Source organism: Lithobates pipiens, unplaced genomic scaffold (assembly GCF_037356315.1).
Source record: "Lithobates pipiens isolate NorthernLeopardFrog02 unplaced genomic scaffold, aLitPip1_a1.2 Scaffold_13, whole genome shotgun sequence".
NCBI classification, from domain to species: domain Eukaryota; kingdom Metazoa; phylum Chordata; class Amphibia; order Anura; family Ranidae; genus Lithobates; species Lithobates pipiens.
The window spans coordinates 248178894-248191520 of record NW_027507718.1 but is presented as its reverse complement, the minus strand read 5'-3'; the positions used below and the strand labels follow the sequence as shown (position 1 = coordinate 248191520).

Here is a 12627-nt window from a genome sequence, read left to right as displayed (position 1 = left end):
AGTTCTGGGCACCGGTCCTCAGGAAGAGGATTTACTGGAAATGGAGGGAGTAAAAAGAAGCGCAACAAAGTTAATAAAGGGTCTGGAGGATATTGGTTGAGGAAAGGTTGCGAGCACTGAACTTATTCTCTCTGAAGAAGAGACGCTTGAGAGGGGATATGATTTCAGTTTACAAATGCCACTAACAATAGCGATAAAACTTTTTGTGGAAGGGAGTTTAACGAGACACATATCCACTCATTAAAACTAGAAAAAAAGAAGTTTAAACTTAAACTACGTAGAGGATTCTTTACTGTAAGTGTGACAAGGATGTGGAATTTCCTTCCACGGGTGGTGGTATCAACGGGGAGCATCGATTTAGTCTTTTGGAACTATTAGATGGGTACCTGGGCGAACCACGGCATGCAGGGATGTGGTGTAGTGCCGACATGATGGACTTGTGTTGTCTTCCAACCTCGCCTACTATGCAACTAAGCCACAATTGAGTCCTCTGTTGAGGCCTGATCTTGCTGTTGTCAGAAAAACGTGACCAGTTGGCACATATACTGTAGGTATTACACAAAATGAAGAGTTGGTACAATATTTTTATTTTTTTTGTCTTGTCGAATTAGTTGCATCAATTAAATCTAAGGAAATTTTAGAAGCTGGGAATTGTTGCGACTCTGTTACAATGCATGTGGAATTTCTCCTCATGTAATTACAAATTTGACCTATTTTGTTGTTCACAGTAACACCTGCTTTAATGTATAATAGCAAAATCATATAACTGTAAAGCAACAATGTTTAAATCATTAGCCATCTATAATAATCTCATTCATGACATGGCACGATACATACAGTCACTGTTGCCAAGCAAATTCTGTATGATGAAGACCATCTGTTATAAAACTATGCCTTGGTTTGACTTGCGGGTGGTGGGTCGCTGTTGGCATAAAGGATGCCTTTTACTGACCTTTCCTGCTAAAAATGCTAGGAGCAGAAAAGATTACATGCCCTTATCCTGTAAGACAGGTCTGCCCACCTTTTGAGTAAGCCATCTTTTGTGCTCTGCTCTATTGAGCATTAAATTGGGTTTTGGTTTCATATTGGGTTTTAATGCTATTTTTATTTTTTATCAGCCGAAAAGTGAAGAAGTAAACTATATAAACGCTACACATTTTATTCTGTCACTATACAATTTTTATAGGCCATTTTGTAACTTTAACATAAAGGGTCTGTGTAGGACTCGTGCACACGGGACGTTTTTACAGTTGCTGTTAGGGGCGTCTGCCTTTTTTTTTTTTTTTTTTTTTTTTTCTGATTCTAAATGCCCCTCCATGTTGGCCTGTGTCCATGCACACATAAACAGTCAGAGGCATTTGGTGGCATATCTTGTTAGATTGTGCCAGCAGGGGTACACTGGAGATCAAGACCTCTGCTTAACACGGAAATCCAGCGCTCCTACACAGTGCTCCAATAAATTGTGCTCATGCTTCTGAGCAGTGCTATTGATTGGAGCACTGTACAGAAGGTGTCAGACCACTGCAGTCTGGCTCTCCTGCGTGCTTTCAGCATATGGCATTCAACCTTGGCTGCAGCACAATGATACATTTAAAAATAAAACCTTAAATAAACCCCAACATTTTACTATTTTGTGCAGCCTGACAAATTTTATTTATAAATTGTTTCAGTAATAAAAATTAGGCTTTAATTGGGATTTAAAGTATCTATACCCTAAACCACTTAAATTTTTGGACAGATTGAGGAAAGGTTGGAGCCCCTGTCGGGTTTTACTGCTAAGCTAGGCTCTGTTGGATTTCTCAATTTTGAGGGGGAAATCTGCAGCAGGTATACTGACAGAAGCTTTAACTACAAATCCCAAAAATGTTATCTGTCTGCATTTGTTAGAGATTTTTCCTACCTTGCTGTCTTGGTGAAAGCCTTTTTACAAGACGGTGTAGACAGTGTAGTAATCCTTTCAACAAACAGTTAAACATAACAGGTATTCTAATCCTCCTTTAGCCTCTCCAAAAAAAAAAAAAAAAAACACATTTTTGGATATAGATGCAGAGTATAACTTAAGTGGGGTACACACTATAAAAAAAAAAAATGCTTTTGTCCAAACAAACTTCGTATGATTTTCGTATATTGTGTAACTTTTTTTTTTTTTTTTTTATCATATGGGAACAGAATGAACGTTTTTCGTACAATCAGAAAAGGGAGACCGCGCACGATCAGAAACAATAAAAAAAAAAGCCATTTTCGTTCATCGTTTCTGATTTGCTGTGCGACAATGAGGAAAATTGGACAATTCATCCAATTTTCTTGGTGTATACCCCACTTTAGACTCTCTAGCCAGCCGTGTTTTTTTGCAACTGTCAAATTTTAAAATGTCTCTTCTTAGCAAACATGGAGGCAGTATTTAATTTTATAGTAAGGTTCTTGGAATTCTGCACCTATTACTTAGTGCCTCTTCAGAGGTCTTTCAGACCCTATGGGTTAAAATATAAGTAACCTATCACAGTAAATATGACACCTGCTGCACTAACAATATGGGTCTAAAAGGGATGCTGGGAAGGATTGCAATGTCTTGGGCTTGACCTTGCACTCAGATGTTAGTACACATCCAGCATACACATACATGACTTCTAAAAGGCATGGTATTTTCTGATTTTTGAAATTGTCTAAGATTTTAACAGTTCCTGTATAATATTGAATTTGATTACTTGAACCATATTTTGTCTTTATAATGCATGTATTGTGCCATGTTTTATCCAGCATGCGGATTTGTACATTTTCTACTAACTCATAAAGTTAGGAATGTAAAATCATGATTTATTATAGGCATTTTGCTTTTTAATGCACCGTACAATTTTTTGCTGTTGTAAAAAATGCTTCTGTTTATGGTATTTTAGCAACTCTCTTGAACTGTGGGACCACTGCAACAGTGGCTTTATTGCGTGATGGCATTGAGCTAGTTGTGGCCAGTGTTGGTGATAGCCGAGCTTTGTTGTGTCGGAAGGGAAAACCATTGAAGCTCACAATTGATCACACGCCTGAAAGGAAGGAGGAAAAACAAAGGTATAGTATTCAATTTCCTTTTAGGGTGATATCTCAAAGTATGGGCAGTGCTTTAAGACCTCCTTTACTGGTATTCTAAATACAGATAACATTTTTCTTTAGCACATCTTGAGGCCACACTACCAAAAGTTCATTGAATTGATACCTTTGCTCAGTAATTCATTTTATTAAAGCAGACCTTTACTCGGGTGTTAACTTGGAAACAGTATTCTGATGTGCATGGATAAAGTAAATGGTGAGATGGAGTAGTGTAGGAGTTGAGATGCATCACTTTTCAAGAGCGAATTCAGCTCTAGGTTCCTTCTGCGCTTGTCACATGTAATATTAGCCAGCCACATCTTGTTCTTTTCATTCAAACTAAATCACCTGAGCCAGTCGGCAGGCTTTTAAATTAGTCCTGCTTTTAAGGTTCTTGTTAAAAATTAAGTCAGCAGTTGCACATACTGTAGCGGCTGACTTTTTAATAATGGGGCACTTGTCGTCCTGGAATCCAGCGATGAAAGATCAGCTGGGGTGATGACAATCAGCTGTCGGGTTCTACCACCATTGCTGTTAAGGGAACAGGCTGCGCAAGGGTAAAGCGCGCTAGGCTCTTACTGGCCTGGCAGCAGGGGAAGGACGAGGGAGAAGGGGAGGCCAAACTTGTGACATGCCGCGGTGAAGTCCGACAGAATTGAGGACAGGGTAAAAATTTTCGATCACCCTTCTATCTATCCTGCATAGCCTGTACAAAAAAATGTATATGTACTTACTATTTTTAGTCTGGTATGGTTCAGTCACCTGATTTGGCAGCTCCAGCTCCCCCTGTGTAAGACTGTCCATAAGATTATTTCTTCCCCATTGATTTTTTTTTTTTTTTCAAATCAATGGGTTGAATGAAAGCAAGACCCAGTTCTTCCATCCATGCATTCAAGGTGGATGGGGGGAGAAACCTACACCCTGAGGTTTTGTATTCTGAAAGAGGGGACTTCACTGTTGCAATACACTGATTAGTGCTGGCAGCTACAGCTAGCGCTTCTGATTGAGTGGGGGAAAATTGGACAGGTTGATTGTACAGAAGTCGATCAGTAGAGCGATTTTCTGTACAACCAGCCCACCAATGCATGGATTTGAAATTCATCCGCTCCCTACTGAACTGACCAAATTTCGGTCCATGTATGGCTGGTTTAGGTTAGGGAGCACTTCACAGTGAATTGGCTATAAATTCCCAGGAGCTGTGACATCACCCATGGCCCCTCCGTTGTTGGCGCTATTTCTTCTCCCCCGCAGCAGCAGCTCCCTGACACTGTGATGCTATAGCTGCTGGATCATGACTAGACCTCATATCCTCTTCTCTTGAACTACATTTCCCATGAATCTTTGGGATTGGAGTGAATGTGGGAGGTACACTAGGCTTGTACAGGTAAATGTGAACTAGCCCACTTCAACATAAATCGCACCCCCTCATTCTCTAGCCAGCCATACTACTCGGTGACAAATGGTATGATGGGTTACAGCCTTGTCAATACAAAGCATGTCTATTCTCTGTCACGGATATGCACGGCGACTATCTAACCGCGATGTGCGTTCAGTGACTGAGGTATATGAGGAACTAAGGGAATAAGGGGGAACTTATACTGAGCACGTAAGTCTGGCTGTGGTACTTTCACAGCCCGCACTACCTTTCGCCACCACTAGAGGGAGACTCCACTCCAATGCAGCTAGCGGACCACACACAGGCAGATACAAATCTTGCATACAATCTGGTGCACTCTCAGGGTTGGGGAGCAGTATAGCAGTTACTACACACTTCTAGGGTTCCTCCAGCTATCCTGCAAGCTAGAACCCTGGTGTTAATCACTTTTCCCACTGTCCCCACTCCCGCACACCAGACGCACAATAAATGATTGCCTGCCACCACCCAACAGTTTTTCCGCAGACTGGTCTGCTGAGCCACCACACATACACAGATCTCCATCTGGCAGATCTGTTAGCTTACAATCTGCATGCAATCTGCCAACACGTGGTGCAATTGCATACCGATTGACATATAACTTAGGCTGAGAACTTGGGCACTAAATACAATAGCCTCTCCAGAGATATCCAGAGTCCTAGCTTAGTACACAGAAGTCGCTTATTCATTTTATCATTTAATATCCTGAAAGTGGGCAGTGCATAAAAGATATACAAAGAAAAGATTTAAATACAAAAAAAAATAGACACGCAAATTGGCAATTTGCTATGAAAATAAAAAGGATAAAAACAGAAATACACTTTTACCAAAGTCTATACTATTGTAGAAGCATACTGGAACATGTGGGAACTCCCCAGTTTCGAACTGGCTTTGTGGAAGAACAATGCCCATATCTCAGGCAACCCAATTTATTGAAATATGGATGTGGGCCGGACTTTAGCCCTTGACCAATCAACCCTGGGGGGTGTTCCTGTCTCAGCCCACAGGATGTTTTGTGTTCTGAAATTTGTCCCAGAACTGCGCTGATTGCTGGGTCATGGATAGGATTTCCGATACCAACGCATCAGTCCGATTGCGACAGTACCAATCCCTGCCTGTCGCAATCGGATGCCATATAACAATTTTGTGTGGTTTTCTAGGATTTCACACGTGCTAAAAATAGAGTTGCATGTACATGTAACCCATCACGTGTACGATCAAAAGGAATTATTTTCATCTCTGCCGCTAATATTTTAGCTTTTATGAGATGAAGTAGGTTCCTTAGATCTGTTGATATTAATCAAAGTTTGCAGACCGGCCGGGGCCTTGCGAATTCCCCCTGTGGATCAATGTAGCTAAAATGACAGTTTTCTTTGAAGCCTCAGGAAGGTGGCAATCCTATGTTTACTCTAATGGGAACATGAAACATGTTCTTTCATTAGCATTTGAAAAGGACAGAACCAATGTGCATGACTGATATTGATTACTATATTTTTAATAACCCAGAATTAAACGACCTCTACAGATCACATGATATCTCACTAAGGCAAAACTATCCTATGCTTAAATTTTTGTTACTCTCCCCTCCGGCCACAACAGGAGATAACCCTATTGCCCTTACTTGCTTTATGTAATTGTTACTGAACTGTGCACACATCCCATAATGTACACACTGTACTCCGCTGTAATTCAGTATTATAAAGATATCACAGCTGCTGGAGGAGGAATATTTCTAACAGCAGTCAGTGACCACCAGTGCGGAGTGGGATCGTTATCAGAAATCACCCAGCTGTGACAGGTATTGTATGTGAAATACCGATCTCTGTAATGTGCCGCCGGCATTGGAACAGTGCACTGTCAATCGCAATGCCGGTCAGCAAGCCGTTACGGTGAACGTTATTTCACATAGACAATACCTGTCACAGCCAGAGATCCCTGCTGTGTCCAGATTTCTGATAATCCCTCTCTGTAAGGAGATGATGGGGTGGAGGGAATAGGGTTGGAGTGGCGGTGGTGGCTGGCAGGGAGGAGAGGACAGCACCTCCATGGGCAGCACAGACCAAGGGCTGTGAGACCCCCTCCACCCACAACATTTCTACTTCCTCCCTGCTCACTTTACAGAACTACTAGTGGGGAGTGCCAAGTCCACTGGCTGAGGATACAGGAGGAATAGCAGCCAGCGGTCTTACAAATGGGAAACCACAGGGCAATAACTGTTTTTCAGCAAGATCAGCAGGCTACTACAGAGGAACTACAGAGCTCAGAAGCACATGGATGGCATAGTTGCTGAAGGTAGATCAGCAACAAGGACATCTGCTTTAAGCACACAGATCATTTTATGTGGGGTATGCAGGATAGGTAGAGGGAAAAGGGGAACATTTTTAAGAACGGTTAGTAAGCCGTTCGTTTTGAACATGATGACATACGACGGGACTAGAAAAGGAAGTTCAACAGCTCTTTAGCCAATAGCTGCCCTTGCATAGTATTTGGTCCATTGGACCAGCATACAGACTAATGGTTTTCCCGATAGGAATTGGGGGAGAAAGAGAGCTGAAATTATCCTCTGCAGATAGGAGGGAAGGGACACTCCCCCTTCACACAGGAACAGAGCTGATGCTGGCGATTCCCCTCCCCCCCCCCCCTTTTTTTTTTTTTTTTTTTCTCAAATCGCCTTTCAGGACAACCCCGGAGAGAGTAGCTCCACCTTGCAATCAGGAAACACATGCCCACTTTAAAAACACCTCCTCCTCCATGGCTTCAGTTATTGTGTTTCCTCCTTGGAGGAAGCATGTGCCTGAACTACACTCTCTGCAGGGGAGTAAGGCTTACCTTTTGTTGCAGGTTGTTTCTCTTTGACCCCCAGCAGCATCTCCACGGGGAGAGGACTCCTGGAGCTCCTGGTCCCGCCATCTCACGGGAGTAAGGACCCTCGGAGTGCCGGCGTCGGGTGCCCGGTGTCCGCTTGTTAGCGCAGGGAGGGCTCTGTTGCTGGCGGAGGCCGCTGCAGGTCAGCGGCATGGCTCCGTTTTCGGCGCCGGGTCCCGGGCGGCGACGGCGTCGTTCACGGTGACGCGCGGGCGCTCTGAGGGGGCGTGGCGCCGTGGTTCAGCGCCTGGAACGCAGGGGTCATGGGGCGGGTCAGGTGACCGTGTGCTTCCGCTTCCGGCCGGCCTTGATGACGCGGCGGCCGGGAAAATTTAAAATGAGAGCTGTTTGTAAAATAGCTGCCTCACTCAAACGATGGAAGAGTGCAAGCCAGCTATGGCGGAGACAGGCGCCCCCAGCACCGGTCCAGCCCAGGTACGTAAGGTGCACTGGCACCCTCTGCTTTACTGTGGGTATGTCTTTGTTTGTTCCCCCCTCTTGGGGGCCTGTCGCTGCAGGTCAGAGGTGGACTTCGCTCTGACCTTTTGCAGCCTAGTTCTGGGGTCTCACTAGTAGGTCTGTTTGGTGGTGGGTCTCTGCACTGGCTTGGTGTTAAGCAACTGGTTGTTGAGAGCTTTTAGTGAATTAAACCTGTATGTCGTTTCAGGAAAAATCACTAGGAAAAGCTAGACCAGGTCAGAGAAAATGTCCTTCCTGCAAAACCCCCCTCAGAGATTCATGGCAGAAGGCAATGTGCAGAAATTGTATCAGAGAATTGGTGGAAGAGGAAACATCTCAACAATATAAGGATTTGTTTTCTTCGGTTAAAGAGCTGACAAACTCTTTGAGTTCAGTCAAGTCCATCCTGATACAAAACCCTCCCGCACAGACCGAGCCTCAGAACTTACCGCCCAGCCCCAGGGCGTCGTCATCCAGACAGGTGGAAACTGAAGAGTCTGGAGACGAAGGGGGTAGTACTCTCATCTCCTTCAGGGATTCTGAGGAAGAGGAAGAAGATAGCAGGGGCTCCAAATTCAAGCTATCACTAGAGGAAGTAGATGATATTTTAAAAGCAATCTACACTACTCTAGAAATTCAGGAAGAAAGAGTACAACTGTCAGTTCATGACAAAATGTACCAAGGAGTGGAAGGACCCAGAAAAAGCCCCTTTCTTCTCTAAAGCTCTCAAAAGAAGGTTTCCCTTCGAAGATAAGGACTCAGAGGTTTGGAACAAGAAACCCAGAGTCGATGCAGCTTTCTCGCAGGTATCCAGACGAACGGATCTAGCCTTTGAAGATATGGGGATCCTTAAAGACCCAATGGACAAAAAAGCTGACTCCATCCTTAAAAAAGCTTGGGATGCTGCGTCAGTCAGTCTAAAACCAGCAATGGCAGCTACGGTGGTGGCCAGGAATCTGAAATGTTGGGTAGAGAAGCTGAAGAGCCATATTGAGGCGGGGACACCCCGCAAGGATCTCTTAGAGTCCTTTCCACTGATCCTGAATGCAGTCAAATACATGGCGGATGCATCAGCAGAATCAGTTAAACTGGCCGCTAGGTCTTCGGCTCTTGTAAATTCAGCCAGGAGAGCAGTTTGGCTGAAAACATGGTCTGGGGACACTGCCTCTAAGGTCAAGCTGTGTGGTCTTCCCTTCTCGGGTGACTTGCTCTTTGGTCCTGATTTAGAGTCTGTGCTGGATAGAACAGCCGATAAAAAGGCTTTTCCAGTTAAGAAAAAGCAGATTGCTAAAAAGAATTTTCGTGCTTTTCAGCAGTCCCATAAAAAAGACCAGGAGCACAAGAGCAGATGGGGTTCACAGAAGGGCAAAGGCAGGGGTGGAGTCCTCTTTAGATCTCCCCCAGAGCAGTCCCCTAAGAACAAGTGACAATATCTCCCCAGTGGGGGGGAGACTGTCAGTTTTTCGCGAACAATGGGACAGGCTGTCTCCAAATCTGTTCGTGAAGAGCGTTGTCGATCAGGGGTACAGGTTGGAGTTTTCAGAACTACCCCCGAGCAGGTTTTATGTGACAACATTGCCAAGGGATCAGGAGAAGGCCTCTGCAATGAAGCTGTTGTTACAGGAGCTGATACAGCAAGAGGTTCTGATTCAAGTCCCAGTAAGCCAGCAGGGCGGGGGTTTTTATTCACATATTTTTCTGGTGAAAAAACCCTCAGGGAAGTACCGTCTAATCCTGAATCTGAAATTCCTGAACAGGTTCATTCGGTACAAACATTTCAGGATGGATACAATTTTCTCCATCACAAAGCTGTTGACCCCAGAATGCTTCATGGCATCCCTGGACCTAAGGGATGCCTACCTTCATATACCAATTCATCAGGCATCGCAGCAGTTCCTGCGCCTGGCATTGAAGGTAGGGAGTTCGGTATGGCACCTCCAATTCAGGGCTCTGCCGTTCGGACTCTCGTCCTCTCCCAGGGTCTTTACGAAGATTATGGCAGAGGCTTTGGAACCCCTGAAATTGAAGGGGATTCCAGTCGTTCCTTATCTGGACGACCTTTTGTTTTTTGCAGACTCCAGGGAGCAGGTCCTAGTCAATCTCCAGAGGGCCCAGTCTCACCTCGAGGGCCTGGGATGGCTTCTAAACCTAGAGAAGTCAATCCTGACCCCCTCACAGGAAATGAAATTTCTGGGGTATACATTAAATTCGATTCTCCAGAAAGTTTTCCTGCCGTTGGCAAAACAGGAAAAGTTACAGCTAGCTGTACAGCGGATACAGAGCAACCAGACAGTCTCAGTCAGGATGGCTATGGCAGTTCTGGGCCTGCTTATGGCAGCAATCCCGGCTGTTCAGTGGGCCAGGTTCCATTCCAGACCCCTTCAGAGGGAGGTTCTGTCAAGCTGGTCCCATCAGGATCCTTTGGAAAAACAGCTAAAAATTTCGTCAAAGACGAAAAGGGCTCTTTGGTGGTGGAGAGACCAGGCAAACCTCTCAAGGGGCCTGGTGTGGACCTTTCCTGTGGACAAGCGCCTTACTACAGACGCAAGTGCCTGGGGCTGGGGAGCCCATCTGGATGGTCAGACATCTCAGGGGGTCTGGTCCAAACAGGAAGCTCAAAGATCATCCAACTGGAGGGAGTTGAAGGCGATCTTTCTGGGTTTAGTGGCATTTCAGCAGAGTTTGAGAGGCCACCATGTTCAGGTGTTGTCAGACAACACAACAGCGGTTACCTACATTATGAAGCAAGGGGGAACCAGAAGCAGGAGCTTGATGGAGCTGGCCAATCTGTTGTTAGCCTGGGCAGAACAGAACACAGCCTCACTATCGGCAGTGCATCTGAAGGGCTCTCAGAATTTGTTTGCGGACCTCCTAAGCAGGCGCAAATTGCTAGAGGCAGAATGGAGTCTGAATCAGGAAGTGTTCCTGATGATCTCCGAGGCCTGGGGGGTTCCTCAGGTAGACCTTTTTGCCAGCCAGCAGAACTCAAAGGTGGACAGATTCTTTTCTCTTCACCGAGGAGATGCAGCAATAGGGTTGGATGCATTCGCTCACCCCTGGCATTACCAGCTGTGCTATGCCTTTCCCCCCTTTCCTCTAATTCCACTAGTACTGAGGAAATTCAGGGAAGAAAGGACAGACTTAATACTAGTCACTCCTTTTTGGCCAAAAAGACCCTGGTTCGTGGGTCTTCGAAACCTAGCCTCGAAGCCCCCATGGAGGTTACCACTCAGAAAAGATCTGTTATCCCAGGGGACAGTAAGTCATCCAGAAGTGGAACTCCTGCAGCTAACTGCCTGGTTTCTGAGGAGGACCTGTTAAAGGCTAAAGGTCTCTCAGATAAAGTAGTAAAGACCCTGCTGTCCAGTAGGAAGGCAGTTACACAGGCAATTTACATGAAGGTCTGGAAAAAGTTCAACTCCTGGTGCAGTTCTAGAGAACTCAAGGTCAAGAGCACGGTGTCAGTCTTGGAGTTTCTCCATGAAGGAATGGAGAAGGGTCTCGCAGCCAGTACCCTGAAGACTCAGGTGGCTGCCTTATCAGTTTTCTTTGAAAAGACTTTATCTAAAGAAACTTTAATTTCTAGATTTTTTAGGGCTCTTGCTCGAAATAGACCAGTAGCCCTTAAAGACTTTCCCAGTTGGGATTTGTCTACAGTTTTACAGGGACTCTCGGGAGCACCGTTTGAACCCTTACAGGAGGCTTCTTTGCAGAAGGTGGTTTTAAAAACAATCTTTTTGGTGGCCATCACCTCGGCCAGGAGAGTCAGCGAGCTCCAAGCTCTAGCTATTACAGAACCCTTCCTTAGAATTTATCAGGACAGGGTGGTACTGAGGACGGATCCAGCATTCCTACCGAAAGTATCCTCAACTTTCCATCGATCACAGGAAATAGTGTTACCTACATTCTCTGCAAGCCCAGCAAATGCAGGAGAGGAAGTTTTTCACACATTGGATGTGAGAAGATGTCTTTTACAGTTTCTGAAAGTTACTAAAGAATTTAGAAAATCAAACGCCCTCTTTGTGATATTTTCTGGATCACGCAAGGGGGAGAAAGCTTCTAAAAGTACGCTGGGTAGGTGGCTTAAGTTGGCTATAACAGAAGCCTATAAAGCAAAAGGAGAAATACCTCCCTCAGGTATTGCTGCCCACTCTACTAGATCCACGGCAGTTTCCTGGGCTGAAAGGGCCGGTGCCACGCCTGAACAAATCTGCAAGGCTGCCACTTGGTCCAGTTATTCGACATTTTTCCGGCATTACCGGTTAGATCTACTGTCTGCAGCAGATCAGGCCTTCGGCAGGAAGGTACTGCAGGCAGTAGTCCCGCCCTAGGGTAAGTTTCTCGGTTATCCTCTCCGGGGTTGTCCTGAAAGGCGATTTGAGAAAGACTCAGTTAGACTTACCGGTGACGGTATTTCTAAGAGCCTTTCAGGACAACCGTTACTTCCCTCCCTAGGTTATGCTTAGTAAATGTATTAAGTTCTACCATGGTGTTGTGCTTTCTGTGCTTTGTTTTCCAGCGTCGGAAGGCCACAATAACTGAAGCCATGGAGGAGGAGGAGGTGTTTTTAAAGTGGGCATGTGTTTCCTGATTGCAAGGTGGAGCTACTCTCTCCGGGGTTGTCCTGAAAGGCTCTTAGAAATACCGTCACCGGTAAGTCTAACTGAGTCTTTTTTTTTTTTTTTTAGTGTGTGTGTGTGTGTGTGTGTGGGGGTTTTTTTATTAAATTTTTTTGTTATCCTTGATGTCAGGAAAACTTATCAGTGGTGACTCGTGCTGATGGTAAATGACCAAAGCAGCAGACAAAAATT

General features: G+C 45.1%; 1 protein-coding gene across 3 annotated transcripts in view; it reads left to right on the top strand.

Annotated features, from left to right (window-relative positions):
- Positions 1-12627, top strand: part of PPM1K (protein phosphatase, Mg2+/Mn2+ dependent 1K) — a 60282-nt gene that overhangs the window by 18941 nt on the left and 28714 nt on the right. For all 3 annotated transcript variants that reach the window (XM_077476487.1, XM_077476488.1, XM_077476486.1), the window contains exon 4: positions 2895-3060. In XM_077476487.1, coding sequence (XP_077332613.1) covers positions 2895-3060 — 166 coding nt within the window. The remainder of the gene's footprint in view (positions 1-2894; positions 3061-12627) is intronic.